This window comes from Hemibagrus wyckioides, linkage group LG03, assembly GCF_019097595.1.
Source record: "Hemibagrus wyckioides isolate EC202008001 linkage group LG03, SWU_Hwy_1.0, whole genome shotgun sequence".
In the NCBI taxonomy this organism is placed as follows: Eukaryota; Metazoa; Chordata; class Actinopteri; order Siluriformes; family Bagridae; genus Hemibagrus; species Hemibagrus wyckioides.
In genome coordinates this window covers 28,435,289-28,462,628 of record NC_080712.1, presented here as the reverse complement: position 1 = coordinate 28,462,628, position 27,340 = coordinate 28,435,289, and the positions used below count along the sequence as shown (strand labels likewise).

General features: G+C 38.2%; 1 protein-coding gene across 5 annotated transcripts in view; it reads right to left on the bottom strand.

Annotated features, from left to right (window-relative positions):
- Positions 1 to 27,340, bottom strand: part of csmd1a (CUB and Sushi multiple domains 1a) — a 331,961-nt gene that overhangs the window by 135,286 nt on the left and 169,335 nt on the right. For all 5 annotated transcript variants that reach the window (XM_058386490.1, XM_058386491.1, XM_058386494.1 and 2 more), the window contains exons 4-5: positions 2,361 to 2,555; positions 1,222 to 1,429 (exon numbers count right to left, since the gene is read on the bottom strand). In XM_058386490.1, coding sequence (XP_058242473.1) covers positions 1,222 to 1,429; positions 2,361 to 2,555 — 403 coding nt within the window. The remainder of the gene's footprint in view (positions 1 to 1,221; positions 1,430 to 2,360; positions 2,556 to 27,340) is intronic.

The following is a 27,340-nucleotide window of genomic DNA, read 5'->3' as shown; positions in this document are numbered from 1 at the left end:
TTCACGCCGGGAACATGAGAGGCAGCAGGACACAAGATTGATTTTGCTCAAATCTGATTTTCATTTGACACCAGCGCTCAGTGGAGCTTGGGATTTTTTTTTTTTTTTTGCTTAGGCTACATTGCAGACACTGCCTCTGAGCAGATCTAATTCGAGCCACATTCAACCATTTCAATGACACTCTCTCAGAGGCTATTAACTGACACTGTAGAATTCTCAATCTTGACTTTTCCACCTGCCCCCTATGTCCTTTGGCTAGAACTTTAAGCAAAGAAAGCAGGAGCTCCAGATCCTCTTAGTGAACGGCTCGCTTTAACAGACCATATCAGTGCTGAAATTATATCTGTCAAATAGCTGCACGGATTCATTTCCACATATATGTAACTCAAATGGGGAAAAAAGTGATAAAGAATTCATTTCATCTCCAAACTAGTGAAATAATGCTATTTCAGGAAGAATATGAGATGTTGGGTTTGAGTGGGGTGTAGCAAAAAAGAGAGAGAGAGAAAGAGAGAGAGAGAGAGAGACAGAGCAAGAGAGAAAACAAATTTTTTAAAAAATTAACTGTGACAGCACTTCATTGAGTTTGCCAAGCCAACCAGACTGCCTCCTCAATGCCTCCCTCCATCATGAGCGAGGACATGTTTATTCACCGAGCGTGAAGTTAATGGAGTTCAGCCATAGTCGCCTCACAGAAAATTTTTTGCACTGTGGTGGCACTCAAAATTGGTCTGCCATTAGGCAAGAGGAGGAAAGAAAAGAAGTGTGAAGGTTAAAAGGCAGATCGAAGGCAGGATAGAAAAAGAAACCAAGAAACTGCAAAGAAGAAGGATGTGTATAGTGGTAAATCTGAAAAGACCGAGCAGCTGTTTGGCAACAGAAATAACTCATGTGAACAGTAGAGGGAACGGAGCAATGTGTTTTCAAAACTATCAGTGGGATCAATTGAGATGGCAACTCGATTCCTTTACAGAGTCTAGAAAGGAACAACAGCTCCAAAAGAAACCTCCTAGGAGTGCGTTCAAGTGAACCTCTGCTATTAAATGAATAGGATTAGCCGCTGGGTTTTCTTTCATCACCAATGAGGTGGTGATTTTTCATTGATCGAGCTCGGTTCATTATCCGCGGGTCTCATGTCCCTCTTAATGCACGCCACGTGCCAAAGATGAGGACAGATAAAACCGTTCTGCTCCCGGCGGAAGTCACGGTCTGTTTACTCACCATATTGATGGCGCTTCTGTGCCGCTGATCTCCAGAAAGTCATATCTGTCCTCCAGCTGGAAGTCTGTGAACACCAATGCAATGGTGTCTCCTGGCTCAGCCAAAATACTCCATGTGCAGTCTGCACTGTTCTCATACTCTGAGGGGAAGTGAGGACTGGATATTGTTCCTGTTGTCCCTCTTAACGTGCCGCCACATGCTCCTTCAGCTGATCGAGAGACAAAAAAAAAGACTGTCAAACAACTAAAAATGAATTCTGTTCAGTTTCAAATGGATGGTAACCTCATGTTAACAGCTAGACCACTGCAAAAAAAAATGTCACTTTAGCAAGTGAAAATATTTTGGACAGTGATGAATTTATCTAGCATTTTGTATTATAAAAATGACAGTAAAAAGCATCTACAACAGGCTAACATTTACTAACATTTCCATATCATAATGAGAAATTTGATGAATTTTACTCAAAGGTTCAAACCACTTTTCAGGATATTTTGCTTTGTATATAGAGACTGTAGATAACATGATTTAATGCTCTAAATGATTGACAAACAATTCATTAAAGCAATTTTTATTTATTATTATTATTATTATTATTATTATTATTATTATTATTATTATTATTATTGTTATTATTATTATTATTAAAATAACAGTAATATGTGTAATATGGGAACAGGTTGGTGGAACTTTTGAGGCAAAGCTGCTCTCAAGGCGGTTTCAATCCTAAATCTGCACTGTGAACCGATTCTGAGCTTGTTTGAGGGAGGGGCTCGTAATCACACGATTGCTCTCACACAAAATGATTCCTCTGAATGTGGAGTGTTTCTTTTGTACACGCAATTCTAGGTGGTTTTGAGAGCAGATTTCTTTTACACACACACACAGTCACACAGTGCAGATAAAGCTGAATACAATTCCAGAGCACCATTTTGAAGTATCCTAGTCCAGAGACCAGGGATCAGTTCTCTGGACTGTTTGCAGGCTCATCAACAGCTTTCACACTCTTGGGGGATTCAGCCCAGGTATATAGGGGCTTGAAAATGAAAAGTGTACAAACCAAACAGTCTCAGAAGTGTCAGAAGAAAACTTTACCCCACTGCCTGTTTCATTTTTAATGTTAACTCCCGTAAAAATCTCACCTCTACAGAATGGTGCTGGGAAATCCCATGATGCACCACTCCCAGGGCTCACGATACACGTGAGCACAGCATGGCCTTCCAGGACGTATCCCATCACGCAGGTGTAACGGATTTTGTCCCCGATATTGTACCTCGTCCCGTGAATGATTCCTCTTGGTATCAATCCTGGATTTCCACACGTGTGACTTGGCAGCACTAAAAAAATGGAGCAGAGTAAACAAAAAGATAAAGACATGGGTAAATGTTTCTGACTGGGAGAAGGTTCCCTAAAGGCACTGATGAACACGAGCTCACTGCTAGCCTCTTTGGGTCAGATCAGAGTCTTGTTTCATCTTCTTAAAGCCAGACAAGTCAAACTCCAGAGGCTTCATGCTTCATGAGAATTTTTCTTAAGTTTTCACATCTGAGCCTGCTCCGGTATTCTCAGCAACTCTCGAAGCGCCTCAAACTCACCTGGTACGTGAGGCACTCCTTACACGCTTCAGTGATACTTGCGCAAGACCTTTGGATTTCGAAAAATATGGAATATACCCAGGAAGTAAATATGCAGTGAAAGTGCTTCTCTACAAAGTTTAAGTGCTACTCCTGAATCTCCCCCCCCACATCTTTCTATATGTGGTCTACTTCTACATGAAACCTATGCATGTTTATCAGGCATGGCTGATATAAATGAGCTAAGCAGGATGAAGCTTTTGAAACTGATGAAACTGTCTTTCAAAAGTAGAAAGATACTTCTCTTTCAGCATCAACATCAGATTACCTGCTGGAAACACTGGAAGTTTGTAAAGCAGATTATGTTGGAATCAAACGCAACAGCACCACGAATGTTAGTACATTAAAAAAGAAAGAAAGATAGGAAGTCGGGCTGTAACGGAATATGAATATATTATTCGGAATGAACTCATAATGTGCTCTAAAAATTCAGTTACAAAACGCAGTACTGTCTTTTTTTTTTTGGTGAACAAAAACAACAACAAAAAAAACTGTCAGCTTTATAGTGAGACTATATATGTGCAGTGGGACTTGGATATATACTAGGAATTTATTTTGATGCAGGAGTTAAATGGTACATATGAAGCTGGCAGGCAGTGTTGCCAGGTGTCAGCAAAATTTCAACCCCAAATAAATTTCATTTTCACTAAATTTCCTCAGAAAAAGACAACGTCCAAAGAGATATTAATAACTGTCTCCCTGGCAATCCTGCTGACAAAAAAACCCAATAATTAATAAATAAATAAATAAATAAATAAATAAAGTGTCACAAAGTTTTATTTAAACAAAAAAAGCCATATCTGGCTTCAAATTAAAACCATATTTCTACTTTATTTATATTTAAACAAAGAATATGATTTTATTTACAGAGCTTAAAGGACCCTTAGGTTTGACTAGCAGCAGCACTGCATCCCAGCACCATAGTACATTCTGATAACGTGTCCAGTGATCTAGACATATTAGTTGGTTATTGTTATTGTTATAACAACAGTTCCTTCTGGGAAACATATCAGTGTTACTCAGGTTACTCAGTCGGATTAAACAGAAAGTTCTTATAATATATATGCAACATGCAAATTATCATTTGTTGTTTGATTTTGTGTATGAAGTGATGCTGTATATGAGCTCTCTACCCCAGACTGCAGATTCATGTGTACTATCAGTTACAGTCGTGTCAGATGATTACACAAAGTGAAAGGCCCAATACTGCATTACTCAACATTAATCATTTCATTGTCAAGCTACTGATGTTCGTCTTTCCATCTAAGATCAGTGCTGACTTGTCTAATATTCTGCAAACAACATCTACAGTGACAAAGTGGAATCTTGCACCTTTCCTTAATTAGATTTTCAAAGAAAATGCCAGACGAAATCCACCACCTAAGGTCAGTATTTGCTGTGTATAGTATGTGTTTTGGATTCAGAGTGTGCTTTCCTTGCGCAGCTTTCCCAAGGGCCATGTCAGAGAGTGTCGCTGGATTCTGTCAAAGAGGAAACAACCGTGTCAAAGGCAGAGATCCCCTGAAGGCATATCAGCCTTGGGGACTAGTCTGGCTAAGAGAGGCTATGACGTGAGGACATTGCTTTGCCAACTCGAATGTGATTCAAAGTTTTAGTCGGTTGGTGATTGAGTATGGCATGCATCATACAATCGAGAAGGTACACATGAATATTCATGTCAGGTCACATGGTTCGGTGTTAGATGTGCAGATGTATCATCATTACTGCAAAATTTCATGGGTACATGTTTGTGCAGGTTCTCCATTTTCCACCTACCCTCTTAGAACATGCCAGTAACTAGATACGCTAAATTGGCCATAGATGTGTATTATCCTGAGTGTGTGCACATGCATGAAGCCCTATGATGGACTGGTGGTGCCATCCAGTGTGTATATCTACATCATAGTGCTCCTGGTATACGCTCTGTATCCTGCGGCACTCTGATCAGGATAAAGCAATTACTGCTGAATGAACAAAAGAATTTCCATAGTTTACCCACTAAAATTCTCCTGTAAGCTTCCTGTTTAAAATGTACAAACTACTGAACTTCGAAGCAAATAGTCCGCACCAATAAATTTCATTGTGTTCTCTGTATAATGGGTAATATGCCTTGAAAGTCAGCTTCATCGACAGCGATTTTACAAGGCATGATACAGCTGTATTAAGATGTATTTATCTGTGAAATCAATCTAGAGAACATGGGTGTGAAGTGGAGAGATTTTAAAATGTTTTGGAGCCCTGAGGCAACTGACATTTTCAGGCCTCGGCAATTAGCATAATAGCTGCAAGCTGATTCTTCTGGATTCACAGACGTACACTGCTGAGTCTCCAAATATCACATTTCTCAAAATATCACTTTTGACTTATTGACTACTGGTATTTTACATACTGAAAATTCATGTAGACCTCACGACATTGACAGACAGACAGACAGACAGACAGACAGACAGACAGACAGACAGACAGATAGATAGATAGATAGATAGATAGATAGATAGATAGATAGATAGATAGATAGATAGATAGATAGATAGGTACTTTATTTATCCCAATGGGAAATTGACATCTTTCAGCAGTATCCACAAACATAGGTAATAACTAAAAAATAAAATATATTTTTTAAAATTATTTTTTTTATATTATATATATATATATATATAAAATAATTTTAAATAATATATTTTATTTTTTAGTATATATATATTATATTATATTTTATATTATTTAAAAATATAAATAAATAAATAAATAAATAGAAATTTAAAGGTACAAAAGATAATGAGGTCATATGCAAAATCCGGGAATTTGCAAAAACTTGACTTTCAACGAGTCCGGTGCCATCCAGCCTCAAATCAAACACTTTCTCTATATTTGTGTCAAAGAAATACCAAAATTCTGTACTCCCGACCCAAAAAAAAACGGTTGTAAGAATCTTGTCTGTCCACATTTTTATTTTAAACACTTAGGACTTGCAATTGATTTAATCTGCAATAAGTCATTTTGCAAATGTCTCCCTCTTGATATCTCGGGCGACTGGAAGAGCCATGTTCATTAATCACGCTCTTAATTGACAAGAGTCTTCTTGCTGCACAAGCTTTGTGAGGAACATACAGTTTGGAAAACATTTGATTTATTGTCTGATTAACAATCGGTGGCAAGGAAGAAGGGTTAATTTAATCGAATATGAATGCGACAGCAAACTGCATTTTTTTTGTTTGTTTCGTTCCAAATGGTGCCCATTTCATTTGGCTTGTCAACAAGCAATTATTCATGATGTACTTTTTTTTTGTTGTTGTTGTTGTTTCCAACTTTTATTTGTTATAATATTCATTTCAGAGTTGGACAACACATTTCAGAAAAATGTGAGGTGAAATTTCCATGTGTGTCTTTACAATAAATCAATACCTCGAGTCAATGCCTGTAAACCAAACATGTAAACATAACCAAGACATCTGTTCAATCGGGCAATTATCCAATCAGCAGGAGTGCAACAGATAAAATCATGCAGATACAGATGAAGAGTTTTAGCTAATGCTCACATCTAACATCAGAATGGAGAAAAGGCATGTACTCTGTGACTGACCACAGAATGCTAGCAGTCTTTATAGTTTACACAGAAAAGTGTGAAACACAAAACACACCCAGAGAAGCAGCTCTGCGGGTGTAAACACTGTTTTGATGAGAAAGGTCAGTTGAGAATGGCCAGGAAGCTGACAGAGAGGCTACGGTAATAAACACTCTTTACAACCATGGTAAGCAGAAAAGCATCTTAGAATGCACAAAAAGAGGCGGATGTGCTACAACAGGATCCACTGCTGTTGGTTAAGAACAGGAATCCCAGGTGCTCTTAATAAAGTTACTGGTAAGTGTATAAAGTGTGCTGTATTTTTTAAAATTATCATCCTTGTCCAATACACTTTCATTATTTTTATTTAGTTATTATTTTCTACTGCAACCAACATGAGAAAGTTCTTGAACCTTGAATAACCTTCTGAGTTGTTACTTCCTCAAACAGCTATTTCAGTTCTCATGCCATTTTGATGACAACAAGTGACCACTTAAGACAGTCAGTGTCTGTCAGTAATCTTTGGAACACTTCTTTGTGGTAATGATGTTGTCAGGAGTCCAACTGTAGCTCATTTGCATAGTAACTCCACCACTGATGAATGCCTCACACCCTAATTGCCCCCTCTTTTCATTTCCCTGACACAGTAAGCGATCAATAGGGCAGTTACAGACTGTCAGAGGATCAATTCAGCTGCTTGAGCTGTTTTCCCCCCAATTTGCTTCCACAGGGACAAGACCATAGTGATCATGAGGTGGACCAACGTTTCACTGCAGAGGAACGACATACAGTAGACCAGCAGGTGAGGAGAACCGATATTCATACTGCTTTCAGATATCATTCTGGTACTGCACAATATAAACCACAATCTGGACATACACTATACTGCCAATAGTTTTGGGACATCTCTCCAAATCATTGCATTCAGGTGATGTTTGGGCTTGGCCCCTTAGTTCCAGTGAAAGGAACTCCTAAAGCAAGGTCTATGAAGACATGGATGAGTGAGTTTGGTGTGGAGGAACTTGACAGGCCTGCACAGAGTCCTGACCTCAACCCGATAGTGGTTTCCTCATCCAATTAGAGTGGAGACTGCAAGCCAGGCCTTCTCGTCCAACATCAGTGTCTGACCTCACAAATACGCTTCTAACAGAATGGTCAAAAATTCCCATAAACACACTCCTAAACCTTGTGGAAAGCCTTCCCAGAAGAGTTGAAGCTGTTATAGCTGCAAAGGGAGGGCCAACTCCATATTACATTCATGTGCATGTAAAGGCAGATGCCCCAGTTTTGGCCTCGCTCACAGTCTCCGCTCTAATTCATCCCAAAGGTGTTCTATCGGGTTGAGGTCAGGACTCTGTGCAGGACAGTCCAGTTCCTCCACACCAAACTCTCTTATCCGTGTCTTTATGGACCTTGCTTTGTGCACTGGTGTTCAGTCATGTTGGAACAGGAAGGGGTCATCCCCAAACTGTTTCCACAAGGTTGGGAGCATGAAATTGTCTAAATGGCTTGGTATGCTGAAGCATTAAGAGTTCCTTTCACTGGAACTAAGGGGCCAAGCCCAACCCCCTGAAAAACAACACTAGGGGTGTCCCAAAACTTTTGCCAATATAGTGTATTTCATGACTTATCATCAAAGAAGAGCAAAGCCGACTGCAAACTACTCTGTATAAATATAAAAGGAGTTACAGCATCTTCCAACAGTACAAATAAGTGATATGGCAGAATTTAAACAGTATGTTTAATACAGAGTGTAAAGGCAGCCTGGTGAGAGTGGTCATTAAAAATGAACACAAAGAGCTGTGCGCACACAGAAACTGTTGTGTGAGAGACCAGTACAGTTTGGAGAGCACTGTGCCTTCTTATGCTTGCGAGTCAAAGTGCATTTTCTCTAATTTTTAATAATCCCTCTTGCACTTGCTGCTTATTTCGGTCACTTATTGTGCTCTTTATTAAAGATGCACTTTAAATGTCATAATATCTTAAGCGGAAATTTCAGCACAATGAGTTAAAAACAAGCAGTTTGCAGCACACACAGAGCTAAATAAAATCCTCCATGACACCCTGACTGATAATTAGTAAGCGCTCATGTCAGGATCAGTACTATTATCTGTATTGTACATTTATATGTACTCTGATCTGGGGGAGGAAGGGAAAAAAAAGGCATCAATGCACCCTGATTCAAAAGTATGGGTAGGAAAATGCTAACGCTGCTGGCCACTGATGAATGACAGCCTCACAATGGAGCGGAACATATCAAGCACACCGGACAATACATGATTCACTATGTTCAAGGAGATCTCACAGTACGATACACTACAGTCATTGCTTTGTCTCTTACGCCCTACAGTTAAACAAGTGTATAAATATCAGCTTGACACTCAGCCAGCAGTAATGTGTAAACCTGTCTCGCTACATACGATCCTTTCGGCAAAATTAATGTCTACGCCACATTTCTACAGTTGTACAGGGACCCCTGCATGGAGAGCAGCTTACTTTTCTCTGCACCTTACTACGTCATTCCTGCTGCGAATGATATTTGACCAGAGACATGTTAATGTAAAAATCAATCTATTTGAACAAATGGCCAGTATCTGTTTTGCCCATGTTGATTGGAACAGTAGATTTCTCATAGACATTAATACACAGTCTTAGTGAAACTCCTGAGCAGGGCTTATAAGAAACACTAGTACAAATACAAAATAATCTGTTTTGCTGTATGATGGTTTAAGGAACGATGCAATTATGCAAATGCATAAATTCCTCAATCCTTACAATCCCCTTGCAAATGCTGTGTCCACAATATCTTTTCTCTGAGTGCAAAAATAAAAGAAACCCTGTGTAAGGGAAAAGAAGTGTCCTTCAGTCAAACTGCCTTTTCTTAATGTGTTGCTCTTATTGAACCCAAGCAACAGTAAAGGCCATTTTGGATTTATTACTGCAGTCACTTTTTGAAGATGCACATATAGCCACACAGCAGCTGCATAATAGTCCTGGCCATCAATTCCCATTTTAGCTAGTATGACAAATTTAAAGGTGAGCGTGAGGCTTTAAATGAAGATGCATGGAGCTGAAAGGGTACACGAGTCAATTTTTCTATAGAAAAGCTGCCTGAACACCTGCATGTTCTCCTGGATGCTGTTAACTTGACTGGTTGAGCAGCACAAGTTACACACACAAAAAAAAAAAAATTAATCAAGAGCTTTTTGACCAATCAGATTCAAGAATTTACATAATGCATGCTGTGTGTGTGAGTAATACAACCTCGACGGGTATAAGTACGAGAGATGTAGTACGGTGCTACAGGAAGACAGATAACATGATCAGGACTAAATAATGTTATTAAATGAATCTTCCATATATAACAACTTTCCTAATGTCATCATTATCAAGGTTGAAATGAAATTGGAAAAAAAAACCCATAGTGGTAGTAATGTTTCTACCCAGGCACATGTTGATGTTACTCCCATATCACTTAAGTAGCATTTTACAACATATCATGGTGTGAAATTAAGTGTGAACATTTCAAAATGGTCTCCTGGAGTGTCTTCAACACCCCACCGTAGCATTTTGCATTCAAGGCATCTCTAACCCCTACGGAACAACTGCTAAGGTCCAGTGAGTAGAAGTAGTTTATTACCAAACACAATCAGGTGTTTTGCAAAGCCTGGACACACAACAGTCATTAACATTTACATGTTTTTTCCCCAATACACTGAGGACTAGTGCCGCCTCCAGATATCACCACACCAAGGCTTTCAAGATGCTGAGAACCTGAACAGTTTCAAACACAGCGCAAAACAACATGGTTTAATTATTGCAAACAAATTCAATGCGCCTATTTGTCAGAAATATTCCAGTTGATTAATGGCAGGGTAACGGGTGGGATTGGTGTTCGTTGCTTTTCACTCGTATGAAATGCACCAGAATTATTTTTACTCATTAAAATCCATGTCAGTTTGTGCGAGGTCACATCAGGGTTTATTTTTATAGAGATCCCAGTTTTGTTTTCTTTTCCCTAATTCCAAGCCTGATTTACATAAAAGCTGCATCTAGCTGAATCAATTATCACCGTTTTAAAGTTATTCTGGTCCTGCTGGTATGAAGCACCACCTCAGTGCCTCAGTGACATTTAATTAAGATATTAAACTGATCCTTCTGTGCCACTACGAAGGGACAACACGGTGGCAGGTGAGCCAACATAACTGTACATCAGGATCAACAGATTTAAATCTTCATTTGGAGTAGGAAAAAACCAAAGAACTACTCAACAGTCCAAAAATGTTGGAGACACTAAGGCAGAACGCAGATCCATTTGCATATTGTGGCAAAAAGAGCAGAAAAACAACCCATAATCCAATATATCTCGACAAGAGAACATTATTTGAGTTATTAGAGTTCTTACCAGATCAAGAAAATATGATCATATAACCCCAATATTAGCATCCCTGCACTGGCTACCTGTTAAGTTTAGAATTGATTACAAACAAGCACTACTTACATACAAGGCTCTAAATGGTTTAGCTCTCACGTATCTAACCAGTCTTCTGACACGTTACAATCCACCACGCTCTTTAAGATCACAAAACTCTGGACTTCTGGTAGTTCCCAGAATATCAAAGTCTACAAAAGGGGGTAGAGCGTTTTCGTATTTAGCTCCTAAACTTTGGAATAGTCTTCCTGACAGTGTTCAGGGCTCAGACACAGTCTCCCAGTTTAAAAGTAGAAAGTCATATCTCTTTAGCCTGGCATACACATAATTCATCCCATAACCTTGTGCTCCAGTACATCTGATCAAATGTACATTATCACCTAGTTGTGCTAATAGTATGAACAGCAGCTACACTAATTCCTTTCCACCTGTTCCTTTTTCTACCCATCCCGAGACATCTGGAGATTGTGCCAGCTCCAGTAGACAGAGGCCAACCCTGCGAGGATCCTGAGGCATCCAGAGATGGACCAACTTCAGCTGGATTCTGCTTTGTGAGGATTTGGGTATATCAAAGCAGCCCTATGTGGACTTCGAGGACGACAACAACCTCCTAATTAATACACACACTAACATTCTACATCACACTGTAGACTGTACATAACTGCAGAAAGGACATTGTTCACACTTCAGTGTTTAGAATAATTTATAATCACAGTCTCCGGTGTCACCCAAATGAGGATGGGTTTCCCTTTAGAGTCTGGTTCTTCTCAAGGTTTCTTCCTCATGCCATCTAAGAAAGTTTTTCTTTGCCACAGTCACCACAGGCTTGCACAGTAGGGATGATTTTGTCTAACATCTAGAACTTTTTCCACCATGTTTTTTTTTGTCTCCTATGTTCTATAAAGCTGCTTTGAGACAATGTTCATTGTTAAAAGTGCTATACAAATAAAAGTGAATTGAATTATTTGTCATTAAAAAAAAATTAAAATCATCATTCAAGGGCAATCCAGAGACACAATACAACAAAGCAAGGGTTAAATATGTTTAAAACCGTCAACCACACAGAAGCAATCAGAACAAACAGGATTCAGAACTCAAGGAATCATGCAGACAGGGAAGACTTCACGATGAGTAAATGCCCAAGAACCATTTATACAGAATATGATGAAACCAAGAAGTAATCTGGCAGTGACTGTTAGCGGCTGTGCTATTATTCTGATAAGCATGACCTCTGCTAGCAGGCAAGGGAAAGCTCCTGCATCCTTTGTAATTAAAAGCATATATAATATAAAGGATTTTTAAACAAAAAAAAAAGGTAACCAAACAGTGGATGCAGTAACTTCTTATTCATACATTGTTGCTTAATATCTATTAGATCATTTTACATTGATTTGCTAATAGTTTAACACAGTGTAATTGCCAAGCCAAATCTGCCTTCGTTTCATTTCAATGCCGAAGCCGTCTGGATGACACGGTGAAGTCAATAACATTGATTTGATGTGGTCATGTTTTGTTTTTCTTACGTAATCCCCTTTTTTTTGTTGTTAAATCTGCGTGTTCAATGGAAACTTGGCTAACTAGTGTGATCATAATCTGTTTTGGCATACCTGTCTACCTTTGGTAAGTTCATACTGAATTTTTAAGGTAAAACAAGGAGACAAATCAAAAAACTGCAGACAGAGAGAGAGAGAGAGAGAGAGAGAGAGAGAGAGAGAGAGAGAGAAGCGAGGGCACGTAACAAGCACACCTGCTGCATTTAGACAGCATTCTTGAAGGCTTTCTGTTGGTGTTCACAGTTGTCCAGAACCAAGCGGTGAGAAAGCAGTAACTCTCAGAGTACTGCATGTAGCCTTTTCACTTGGCCAAGTTTACAGACACAATATCAGATCTTTTCTCCCCTGCCTCAGACTTTCAGTAAATAGTAAATGTTCACACAAAGCGTGAAAAGGCCACCATCTGTAACTGTATACCTCAATATTTAAATCCAGTAAACAGAACCTGTAAACAAATAATTATACACTGTATTCTGCTTCAGACCAAATAGTATGAAAAATATTGTAGATGACTATTTACAAAGTAAAGGCAACATAAATGACAGATTGAATGATTATGTACATGCTCCACATCCATATGTTTTCATTCAAAGCTCAGGGTTTGATGATGATGATGATGATGATGCCTCATAGCCAACTGACATCACTCCTGAAAAAGAACCTCAAGAATCTTCAAGACAGAGAGAAACCTCAGGACTACTTCCTTGAAGTTCTGTTGCATGTCTTCGTCACAGAATAATTATGTCGAAAAAGTAGTGCAGTGCAATATTAAAGGCCGGAGCAGATAAATCACTTGAAATCGTCCTTCACAACATTTCTGGTTCTTTAATTTTAGGTCTTTTTTTCCACTACAGGATTCTTTGAGGGCTCATGTAAACATTTACTCAATTTGCATAAAATCTGATTAGCAATTTGTTTTAGATCCAGGCTTCTACCTTTACCTTCATCACTTAAAATACTTTAAATATATCCTAAAATGATTCTTCTGGATAATATAATAATGATGATGTAAATAAAACTATGATAATATTAGCTGTTACAGTTCTGCACTCTAGGAATAAAGCATTATTGCAGAAAAATATACCGATTATTTAGGCTTTACCGTATATTATAAGTATTCTTATCTGAATTATATAAATCTGAAGTGGGTGTTAATTGAAAAGGAAGGTTTAAGGCCACAGGACTGTTTCAAATACTGCTCATAAAGGTATGTGTGTGTATACCTTTTTGTAATTTAATCCAGCACAACCCCTGACCAGGCAGTTACTAAGGATGTACACCAATCAGGCAAAACATTATGACCACCTGCCTAACATTGTGTTGGTCCCCCTTTTGCTGCCGAAACAGCCCTGATCCATCAAGGCATGGACTCCACTAGATTCCTGAATGTATGCTGTGGTATCTGGCACCAAGATGTTAGCAGCAGATCCTTTAAGTCATGTATGTTGTGAGGTGGGGAGCATTGGCCGTCCATGACCCTGTCGCCGGTTCACCACTGTTCCTTCCTTGGACCACTTTTGATAGACACTGACCACTGCAGACCGGGAACACCCCACGAGAGCTGCAGTCTTGGAGATGCACTGATCCAGTCGTCTAGCCATCACAATTTGGCCCTTTGTCAAACTCGCTCAAATCCTTACACTTGCCCATTTTTCCTGCTTCTAACACATCAACTTTGAGGACAAAATGTTCACTTGCTGTCTAATATATCCCACCCACTAACAGGTGCCATGATGAGGAGATCATCAGTGTTATTCACTTCACCTGTCACTGCTCATAATGTTATGCCTGATCAGTGTGTAAACACATTAAATAAATGCATCATCTTTCTTCCAGTCTTTCTTTGTCCTGTAAGTTTTGATCTGATGGTTTCCTTCTACACACTCAAGTGACCTGACCTTTTCTGATTCTAGTCCATCTCTGGTGTCATCCAGATGCTATATGAACCTAACAAAAATGTATGGTGTACTTTCCACCCATATCTGTATTCACATCTGCTTTAGAACACGGCATCAATTTAATCTGAACAACACATGCTTGGATTAGATGTTGTTTACTGAGAGCTCATTTTCACTCTCTACTCTACTTTCTGGATTTAAAGCACTGGGAGAGCAAGCGTGCAAAGCAAGTGGAAGGTGGTAGTGTGGTAAGTTCAAGCAATTTGTCTCAATATAATAACTCTTCTCTAACAGGGGTTTTAGACCCTTAGACCCTGACCTATTTGTACTAGCATGAGGATGTGTTTTCCTTGGAGACTAGCATTTCTGTGAGTTGCTTCACCAAATGTAAACACTGAGTCTTTTTCATAAAGTTTCCAGTAAAATTACAACACTACAGCATAAACTCACTTCCACTCTCATTTATCTAGGAAAAATTCCTAAATAGGAATACATGTACACCTGGTCCTTTATGTTGTCATCTAAACAGCCGCAGCAGCACAATGCAAAAAAAAATCATTCAGAAACAGGTCAAGAGCTTCAGGCAATGCTCAGAACAAACATCAGAAAGTAGTGAGATACTGGACAGCAGAAGAAAAAATGTACAGTTTGGTTGAGTCTGAACCTGATGCAATCTTCCGTTGTTGTAGCCTATCCACCTTAAAGTTTTGTGTGTTGTACTGTCTTAGATGTTTTTTTCTGCTCACCACAGTTGTAAAGAGTGCTTATTTGAGTTACTATAGACTTCCTCTCAGCTCAAATCAGTCTGGTCATTCTCCTCTGAACCCTCATCACAGTATTTCAGCTTGCAGATCATCTACACATAGGCTGTTTTTTGTTTTTCACACCACTCTGTGTAAAATCCAGAGACTGTTGTGTGTGTAATTCCCTTAAGATCAGCAAAAAAAAAACCCTAATCAGCCCAACAGTGATGCCACAATCAAAGTCACAGACTTCATTCTGACGTTTGTTTACATTAACTGAAGCTCTTGGCCTGTTTCTGAATGATTTTCTGCAGTGCACTGCTGCCACATGATTGGCTGATTAGATAAGCGCATGAAAGCGCAGGTGTAAATTGGACGGTGAGTGTATATGGAGAGCCAGGAATGGTTAAATTGGCTTTGAGTGCTACTCAGCAAAATCTTCTCAGGGCTTCTCATATTACAAACAACTGAACCCAGAAACGCCTACCGTTCTTGACCATAATGCAAACCGTGTTGTATAGGAATACTCGCTATATAAACTTCTAGATAAACGATGCCAAATGAAGCTTCAGAGACCCGATTGTTTATTTCTCATTGTGGAGGACTGAGTTTAATAGCTGTATGATTGCAGACTGGGGTGTTATTGCAGTGAGGTTTTTGTTTTGTTTTTTTTAAGCAGCATTTATCAAAGGCAATGAACATTTTCAAGCCTCTATTCTGGGTGATTTCACCATTAACTGTCACAATTGTCTCTAAAACATTTTGTATTACAGTGTTAACCACACTAGCTTCTATTTTTCCTGTATGTTCAGTTCTGTGTTTAATTTCTCAATGTTGATATGGACATATATATGTATATATATATATATATATATATATATATATATATATATATATATATATATATATATATATATATATATATATATGCAAATTATAATTACTATGGTGTCTGTGCCTTTTATTTAATTATTTATTGATCTATTAGTACAGAAAATAGTATTTTGGCTGAAAATTTAATTATTGCATGAAGACACCGTTAAATAACGCATGAAGTAATTTGTTTGCAATCTCCGAAGGTTACTGAACTTTTGTTTTAAAATATACTACGTTTTAATGGTTGCTGTTTAAACATGATAGCATTTCTGCAGCCTGGCTAACATCTGAAACAGTTTCATGGTGACTAAGTAGGTATTAGGGATAATTACTCGAATATTCAAGTAATTATTGTTCTTTTTTAATGGTTCAGTGGTGTGGATTTGAGCTTGTACAGTGATGCCAAGCATTAGAACGGTGATTAATACTTTTATTCTTCGTCTTCTTCTTCTTCTTCATAATAATAATAATAATAATAATAATAATAAATAATAATAATTAATACTAGTTATAATAATAATAATAAATAGTTGTTATTATTATTATTATTATTATTATTATTATTATTATTATTATTATTATAAACCTAAATAAACATTTCTTCTCTAGACAGCACATCCTTAACAAGGGTTTTTGCTTGATAAAGGCAGAAACCCTAAAACCGTCAAAATTAATCAAAAAACAGTTACATAATTTGAGTTATATTAATATTTTAGCCAGTAGAAACAAACAAGATAAAAAATTGTCATTTTAAAAATAATTGTCTTTAAAGAAAAACAAACAAACAAACAAAATACTACAATGCAATGCAGCTATATAGGGCTGTTTTATTAAATCTTAACTAAATAAGAAGCATTTTGGAGCAAATATATTTTTAGCTTTCAATACAGAAATGTACTTTGCACTTTGTTACGCAAATCCTCCTCCCCAGATGATACCCTGTTTCCATGACCTGTGCTCTGATCTGCACGTTTGATGCCGCTAGCTTCAGTGACACTACATATAATAAGGGTGTCCACAGATTAATCCCCTTATAGGATAGACTAGATCTGATATCAGAACCAATTACTAAGATGGATATAGATGTCTTTTGGTTATCCAAATCACTGTGCACTCCTCTGATTAGACACTAAGTAACATGTTTGCTGATCAATATGTACGAGACACGGACATATGAGCGTACAGTATGCGCGACATACAGCTTTGTTCTGGTTTTAGGCATTTATGTTTGCTGGCAATTTTGTTGATGCACTTAAGTATAGAGTGTATAAGAGTTTATTAATATTAATAATTTTATATAATAATAAATAAGTTTGGAAAGCTATTAGTACCTGCGTTGTATTTGTTAAGATACAGGATTTTCCATTTATTTAATGTAATATTACTGTTCACACTACAACCAATAGCTATGAAGTAGCCTGGAAATATTTACTGGAGGTTATTACCAAAATTTCATCTTTACACACACACACACACACACACACACACATACACACAGTCACCATATCACTATCATGTGAAGAACAGTCCAGGATCCAAATGATATCTGGGGTCAGTGGTGATCTTGTTATTGGTCAGGGTATTGAGGGGTTAATTGGCCATAACAACATTTATTGATTAAAAATGAGAAATTCTGATGTTCATGAAGCGTTAATAGTCTCATGTGTACTTGTGTACCGTTCTCTAAAGTCTTCAGATACTCCAACAATAGAAAAAAAAAAACCAAAACACTATTTAGTTAGATTTTCTTTAGGAAATATATCTCCTTAAGGTTACTGGGGGTCCTTATTGTGGAAATTGCATCTTCTGAATTGTTTTTTAAAAGTACATTTGGATTTCAGCAGAGTATTGCTGCATAATTGTAAAAAAAAAGACACCAGTTCAAATCCATTCTTGGTTTTACAGATGAATTACTAAACACTTGTAAGTTTTGATTTATGAAGCTTGTTAAATAAAACATGTCTTCTGCTGGTGATTTCACAACTACCTTCGTAGCAACAAAAGACTTTGTTTCAATGCAAGGCTGTCAATGATGTCTGGAATGAGCCCAGATATCTCTCAACATCTATAATTCACCCCAGACTCATAGCCCGACACCTAGCCACCTTCCCTATGGAACACTATGAGCACCGCATATGGCCTCACGGCATACAGGGCTGAAACGTGTTTAAGACTGACGGCCTATCTGCTGAATTTGATGCAAGTCTAACCCAGGTCTATAAAGAGATTCAGAAATGTGCCTTGTGTTGCCCTACAATGATTCAATGATTCAGTGATTCAATGATCCTGAAATGTATTGCCCAGTGCAGAGACCTACAAATCTGTTGAAAAAAGAAAAGTCGATGAAGCGCAAAGACAAGATAGATGAGAGACTAAGGACATGTATGCTCCTAGCAAAGACAGGCCTGTGTTCTCTTAAATCTTTTTTTTATTATTTACTGTTAAATATATTTTTTTGGATTGTCGGAAATTATTTTAATCAATATAAAATGAGCATCATGTTCTTATTAGTGCGTATACAGTTAAATCATTTCTGTTTATTTCTAGAGTCCTCCTATTCTACTTTCAAATAATTGGAAATTTGAAAGAACTGGTAGAAAGAAAACCAAATAAAAGCCAGTCGGTCAAAAAGCCAGCGTATATCTGAATGCAAATCATCCATTTGATATAAAGGAGAATGATGCTAGCTCTGTGCTGAAACCATTTCTTTAAAAGATGTGCAGTTTGTCCATCAGTCTAGCAGTCTAGGACATTGTGATGTCTGTTTTCATCCGTATAACGCTGTCAGACATGAGGCCGAGATTGAGTGCAGAAAAGCCTGGGCACAATGTCTATAATCAGAGCATTAAAGTGCCCTGGCTCAAGCTATTAATTTCTCAAGTAGATTTGTATGATAATGCAGAACAGTGGCGAGACAAGCAAGTCACCACTACAATTACTTTTATCATTTCATTTGTTATTGATCCCCCTTTTGAAGCTCGCCTCTGAAAATCAGAATTATGTTTTTATGACATTCGTTTGCTTAGAGGAATTCTACCCTCTGTTGTGCATCAAACGTGGTCAGCTAATTAAGCGTCCACATTGAGATCTAGTAACTTTCAGTGTTCTGAAGGATAAAACATTGTTTCAGCATACTGATTTATACCTTTAAAACCCACAGCGATTCGCCAAAAACAATATTACTGAAACATGTCATGTTTTTAATTCAAGCTAGTTAGTTAGCTCCTGTTATCAAGTTATAACACCTAAAAACAACTTCATTAAGGTTACAAGAGAAAAAGGCAACCTCATGAGTTTCTCTCTATATAATCTATAAACAAACAAACAAATAAATAAATAAATCAACAAATAGATATTTTTCTTTGTTAAATAACCAGTCAATTTTTAATCCAGTTTTTGTGAATGAAACATTACTATAGAAACGATAGAATGATTAGAATGAGGGCATTGATCTAAATTTGAACCTCTCTAACAAATCAGAAGAGCTGTGATATAAATAAAATATGGCTTTGGGTTAATAATAATAATAATAATAATAATAATAATAATAATAATAATTTAAAAAGCAATTCAACTATGGTTTGTTAAACTGTACAACTATTTTCAGACAATCATGATGTTTTTAAAGGTTTGTTGAGCTACAAGTCTAGCCTCCTACTCCAAGTGCCATTTGATATAATCAGTCTTATGCAAGGGGTCAAACACTTCAGACTTACAGTTTCAGAAATGTCCCTGACCTGGACATCTACAGTCTCAAATTAGGAATGAATTTTACTCTTTACAAAAAGCTGTTGACAGAAACCTTTGTGCAAACATAAAATGTGTCATACAGATTTGAGCTGAATGCTGATGCAGAAGAAGGTCCAGAAATACATGTGTGTGTGTGTGATACTGATTTAAGGTTAGCTGTTAAAAAGATGTTCATTAGCCTCCAGAAAAGATAAATATATCTATGTTCATTGACGTTAGGTTTCCATGTAAACTATGTAGAGCATATAATTATTATACAATCCTTTATTAAGGCTTATTATGTACACCTTTAACAACAAAAACTGAACGATGTCTTAAACATCAAAATTAAACTTCAATAATATATATATATACACTATATTGCCAAAAGTATTCGCTCACCTGCCTTGACTCGCATATGAACTTAAGTGACGTCCCATTCCTAATCCATAGGGTTCAATATGACGTCGGTCCACCCTTTGCAGCTATAACAGCTTCAACTCTTCTGGGAAGGCTGTCCACAAGGTTTAGGAGTGTGTTTATGGGAATTTTTGACCATTTTTCCAGAAGCGCATTTGTGAGGTCACACACTGATGTTGGACGAGAAGGCCTGGCTCTCAGTCTCCGCTCTAATTCATCCCAAAGGTGTTCTATCGGGTTGAGGTCAGGACTCTGTGCAGGCCAGTCAAGTTCATCCACACCAGACTCTGTCATCCATGTCTTTATTGACCTTGCTTTGTGCACTGGTGCACAGTCATGTTGGAAGAGGAAGGGGCCAGCTCCAAACTGTTCCCACAAAGTTGGGAGCATGGAATTGTCCAAAATGTCTTAGTATGCTGAAGCATTCAGAGTTCCTTTCACTGGAACTAAGGGGCCAAGCCCAGCTCCTGAAAAACAACCCCACACCATAATCCCCCCTCCACCAAATTTTACACTTGGCACAATGCAGTCAGACATGTACCGTTCTCCTGGCAACCGCCAAACCCAGACTCGTCCATCAGATTGCCAGATGGAGAAGCGCGATTCGTCACTCCAGAGAACGCGTCTCCACTGCTCTAGAGTCCAGTGGCGGCGTGCTTTACACCACTGCATCCGACGCTTTGCATTGCACTTGGTGATGTATGGCTTGGATGCAGCTGCTCGGCCATGGAAACCCATTCCATGAAGCTCTCTGCGCACTGTTCTTGAGCTAATCTGAAGGCCACATGAAGTTTGGAGGTCTGTAGCGATTGACTCTGCAGAAAGTTGGCGACCTCTTCGCACTATGCGCCTCAGCATCCGCTGACCCCGCTCCGTCAGTTTACGTGTCCTACCACTTCGTGGATGAGTTGCTGTCGTTCCCAAACACTTCCACGTTCTTATAATACAGCTGACAGTTGACTGTGGAATATTTAGGAGCGAGGAAATTTCACGACTGGATTTGTTGCACAGGTGGCATCCTATCACAGTTCCATGCTGGAATTCACTGAGCTCCTGAGAGCAACCCATTCTTTCACAAATGTTTGTAAAAACAGTCTGCATGCCTAGGTGCTTGATTGTATACACCTGTGGCCATGGAAGTGATTGGAACACCTGATTCTGATTATTTGGATGGGTGAGCGAATACTTTTGGCAATATAGTGTATATATATATATATAAAAAAAAAAAATTATAATAATAGTAATTATAATAATAAACATATATACATACATATATATATAGCCCAAGCATTTGGAAACAGGACAAGTCTCACCACCTCTGGCTGCTTTAACAATACCATATTATACTGTGGAGTATATGGAGAATTGTCTGTACTACCTACTACTTATCTGTTGCACATCACTCCATTTAGATTGAGAAGTTAACTGGTTTGAGAGCATAACACATACTTTCGCACATGGCAAGCCATTTTCTAATAGCAGTGATGATCCATAATGTGGTCATGGTGCATGTTTGAAGTGTTAAATAACTAGCTATTTAAGAGTAAATGCATCTAGAAACTAAATCAAATCAAGGCTCAAATGACAAGCATTTTTACTATTTAAAAAGCGCTATAGATTTAAATGGCAAACCCAGATTATTAGTCAATTATAACTGGAGAAAGCATCATTGGACATTATGGCAGTGTAAGAGAATGTGAGTAAGATCACAGGCACTTATCCCGAAGAAGAGTGCTTGTGTATGTTGGGCCATCCACTATCTGATGCAATCTGTATATCTCCTCTGTAAACAGGCTTAGTCTCGCAAAACAGACAAGCACTGTGCAATACATCCTAAATTAATGAGCAGCATCCTAATGAAGCCATACCATTAGGTTAACTCTAGCAGCAAGCACTTCACCTGCCATTTTCCAGAAAAAAAACAAGCTGATTGTATCTGTAAACATTCCTTCTATTGGTGACCAGTGATAAAGCCATAAGGTGATATTCAACTTATAAAACTAACACATAGAAATAATTTATTATGCTTACTTGCAGATCTGCTTTTTCCTATGAAAAGTGGTTTAATTGCAATAACTATCCATGTGACTATAAAAAGTTCTCCTTTTAAACGGAGCCCCATGAGCTTCACTTGTGCTTCAGATAGCATGCTGCTTACGTTGCACTGCAGTCAAGTAGGTCAAGTAGATTATCTAAAATGTTAGCTTGGGGTGTCATCTATTTCCAAGGCAGTCGTTTAACTTGAATAAACTACCTTGAAGGCTAATAATGCACAGCGTGGCCCCTACATTAAAAGAAAATATAATCATTTATTACTGCCGGACAGTAATTAACATCAAATATCCAAAATCCCATTCAGAACATTAGCAGGTACATCGCCAGCTACAGCATGCATATTTGCTATGGAAGCTAGAGTCTGGAGGGAAAATCCAGGAAGTTTAAGCTTTTACATGAATAATTTACATATGATCTTTTCTGGCATCCAAGGTTTACTTTATAATGACTGAGTTGGAATTTTTTTGTTTCAGATTCTTTCACTGACATCTTGTTTCTGTTACCCACAATGCCATTCGACTACCTGCTTATATTGGTTTAATCATCATTATTCAGAAAGAAACAAAACTATTAACTATTATCTGTAGACCCAAACAGATCAGCTTCTAATACTTCTAATATTTTATGCCAATACCACTACCCAGACTGCACTGCATTCTGTAACTATGTCCAATGTTTGTTGTTTCCACTACTTCTATATTCAACTAATCTTCCATGTTCTGCAATATGACTTTGAATGTTGCTGGAAAACGGGAGCGCGGAAAAACATTTGTTTTGCTGTCACCTGCTTTTAGGAGCTTACAGTGAAGCTTACTATTATGTTTAAATTTCTTCTCCTGTTAAGTGCTATTGTTACTGCACTACACTTATTCTGCATGTGAATAGGAAGAATACATTTTCTCACAGAAATAAAATAAATGTAGCACCAACCAACAAATTCCAAAGCTCATTTTTTCCCATTACTCATAACCAATTTTAACCTAACCTAAAAATCGTCTGTGGAAAAAAAATGACATGATGTGCTTTTATATTTATACAGAGTAGTTTGCAGTCGGCTTTGCTCTTCTTTGATGATAAGTCATGAAATACACTATATTGGCAAAAGTTTTGGGACACCCCTAGTGTTGTTTTTCAGGGGGTTGGGCTTGGCCCCTTAGTTCCAGTGAAAGGAACTCTTAATGATTCAGCATACCAAGCCATTTAGACAATTTCATGCTCCCAACCTTGTGGAAACAGTTTGGGGATGACCCCTTCCTGTTCCAACATGACTGAACACCAGTGCACAAAGCAAGGTCCATAAAGACACGGATAAGAGAGTTTGGTGTGGAGGAACTGGACTGTCCTGCACAGAGTCCTGACCTCAACCCGATAGAACACCTTTGGGATGAATTAGAGCGGAGACTGTGAGCGAGGCCAAAACTGGGGCATCTGCCTTTACATGCACATGAATGTAATATGGAGTTCGCCCATTCTTTGCAGCTATAACAGCTTCAACTCTTCTGGGAAGGCTTTCCACAAGGTTTAGGAGTGTGTTTATGGGAATTTTTGACCATTCCTCTAGAAGCGCATTTGTGAGGTCAAGCCCTGATGTTGGACGAGAAGGCCTGGCTCACAGTCTCCGCTCTAATTCATCCCAAAGGTGTTCTATCGGGTTGAGGTCAGGACTCTGTCCAGGCCAGTCAAGTTCATCCACACCAGACTCTGTCATCCATGTCTTTATAGACCTTGCTTTGTGCACTGGTGCGCAGTCATGTTGGAACAGGAAGGGGTCATCCCCAAACTGTTCCCACAAAGTTGGGAGCATGAAATTGTCCAAAATGTCTTGAAGCATTAAGAGTTCCTTTCACTGGAACTAAGGGGCCGTGCCCAACCAATGAAAAACAACACCTGAATTCAATGATTTGGAGGGGTGTCCCAAAACTTTTGGCAGTATAGTGTATGACTGTTAAATAAACTATACCTACACTGGCTGAAAGTATACTGTGTCTGTATAAATATTTACATATTGTAAATGTAACATAATGAAACATATCTACATGTGGTGTCTGGTCTTAAAAACTCATACTGCTTTTTCCACAAGCACTAAATATTTTACACTAAAAAATAAGAAGTAAAAATAATAAGAAAATCAAACACATTAGGATTCATCACTGTAGCTTTTAAACACGTTTGCAACCAAGGTAATGCAAGTTCATATCTTACTTATAATGTACTCAAGTCTCTTGGTTCTACATTTGCAACATTTATGTATTACCGCTACACGCCTTGGGCACAATATCCAAACAAAAATGCCCCTGCTGTACATAGAAATTGCCCATGTTCCGTCTGTGTCATAAATATGCCCTTATTAGTGCGAGGCAAGGAGAACAATCTTGTTACATACGTAAAAACAGCACGGAGGTGAATTTCAAACATGGCCCTGTTATTGATCGAGGTAATGCTTTAGAGTGAACGAATGCAAACGGCCCCTGTAAATCCTGATCTGCATGTAAAGCCTCAGAATGTCAGGGTAAAAATGCATTGCGGGAGAAAGATTGAACTCTCTCGCGGTTCGCACCATCGCTCGTTGCCATTTTCCTCAGCTGAGGAAGTGAGCTGTATCGACAGGCCAGCCCATGCATAGCAGAGGTAATGAGCACTTTCAAACAATGGGAATTAATTCCCCAGCTGAAAAGACAAAAAAGAAAGCCTTATAAATGCTGGGTACAAAAGGGAACGGAGGCAGCTGATGATGCTCTGGTCAAAAAGATATTTAGGACAGTGACAAAACCCCCTTCAGACCTGGCAACCCTGAAGAGGAATTATGTGTAGTAGCTGCAAAGTGTGTGTGTGTTGGTGGTGGTGTGTGTGAGGCGGAGATTATACATTTTCAGTACACTCCTTTCACAAATCACTTGTCTAAGGTGGAAACTGGAGTGTGTGTAGGTATAGGATATTGAAATACCAACTAGCCGTTTAAAGACACATTTATGTCCATGTCAGTTTCTATATAGTTTAAATATATACATCAAACATACTGTCCACTGAACACATTTATTTCACATTCTCTATTTACCTTGACAAAAAGGCAAGTAGTAGAATTCAAGTTTTGGAAAAGGATATGATTTAGATCTTAACTCATTTTCATTTGAATCCAATCTTGCCCTTTAAGGCTCGCTCTTGACTCGAACTTGACACTGACGGTTTTGACTACAGCCCTAAGAGCTCCTACACAACATATGAAAGGTTGACAGGTCTACATAAGAACTGGAATTGTTTATGGCATGGTTGTGTGGTGTCTGTTCACTGAAAAACTACTCTCTTCACTCCGTTCTTGTTCATATTCCCCCTGCATTGATACTGGTGCATTGTATTTGGAACTGTGCAACATGCAGAGCAAAAAAGCGTCGGCTCTCTTTTCTACGATGAGCTGAAGAGCCCACACAGCAACCCCCCAGTGTTGAATTTAATCGCGCTGTAGACTCATTTCAGAACAACTGGCCTTATATAAACACCGTAGGTGTAAATTCAAGGCTGGGGGTTGCTGTGTGGGCTCGGGGGCTCATTGTATAACCGTGAAACATTCCCTTTATTTATTTTGCTTTGTTTTGCATTCTTTTGTTTTCACCGCATGACTTCATATTTATCACCGATCACAGTATGAGCGGATTTATCACAGAGCAGTAAGTAATGTAGACAAGTTATGGCTTGTGGTGGAAGTCAACACTACTTGGGACTTTGAAATGATGTCTTTTGGGTGGGGAGGGGGGGTTGTTGTTTTTTTGTGTCTCCATCTTTCATTTCATGCACAAGAAAGTAATTCAAAAGTCTGGAGCTGATTGCCGGAGTGGTTGCTGCCTCTCAATGGCTGTAAAAGTGTTGATGTCTTTAAAACAGATCAAGGAACAATATGTTTGTCAAACCCAATAGTTTTCTTTTTGTGTTAAGAAAAAAGTGCATCTGAGAGCTTGGCAATAGCCAAAAAAGAAAACCTTTTCTACTGTTGAACTAGACCTGTGGTAGATTTCAAAGATTATAAATGACTCCATGTTTGACTTTAGGCAATGGCTCTTTAACGTTCATTAGTTTAACTCATGAGCCATTGAGAAATAAGGGGAAAGTGCTCAGTGCTCGCACAACTGAACTGCTCCCACACAAGTGTTTCTCTGTTTCATGGCTCGTTATGCTCACTTTTATTGATTGCTTTTAAATATGATATTTAAAACCATAGCCTGAGCTTTGAGAACTGAAAAAAGTGCAGCAGTTTTTATTTCTATTCATGTACTATATAGGGTTTTTGTATAGGCGTGTAATACACTACAATAGTACGCAAAACCCTGCACTCCACATCGTGTTCATCTGGCGCAAACAGCCATGTCTGTGAAATACTAGTCTCTTGCTATGATTTGCAATAATTCTTTTCAACTGGCAGTTTACCATTAATGATAACTGTTACCACAGTAACTCACTGGACACAGGCTGAACTCTGGAATGTAAGAAGAGTTGTGTGACAGATTATTATAATTAGGGGGAAAAAAACCACTTCTGAAGACAAATATATACAGCACATTAAGACATTATGGGCAGATGAGCTAATGATTAACCTTGACAAGACACAATGAAAGAAAAGAATAGGAGAGATAATGTGTGGTTCTCATCTGTGCATCGAGCTGAAGTAGTTTAATAGCTTGGTCATGCATGGCTACCAGTGGAAGTGCCTCAGTTATCTTTATTAATCATGTGACAGCAGATTGCAGCAGGTGGATGAATTACAATGTGAAAAAAAAAAAAAAATCCAGTTAAATGTTTCAAATATGTTGAATGGTGCATCTCCTCTCTGCTCATGTAATACTAAACCAACACAATTTTCTATATTAAAAAAAAATTGCGTAATTAGTCAAGTCAACCACAAAATCTGAGGAGTCCACGTGGATATAGATATTTCTGAAAATAGTTTTTACAACTGAATTTCTTTCTTTCTTTCTTTTTAAATAAATAAATAAAAATAATTAATTACCTTCCACATGAGCACAAATTGCCTAACAAGAATAATGGTAAGTGTATGTGTATTGAATGGTGAAGAAGAAATGCAGAAAAAAAACCCCAATGTAGTAAAAGGCTTATTCATTAATCTTCAGTAACTGGTCTAAAATGGTCTAAAGTGGGAAAAAAAGGGAAACACAAGGATTCTTATGGACTTATAAAATGCTGAAGGTTACATCTGGGACTTATCTATAA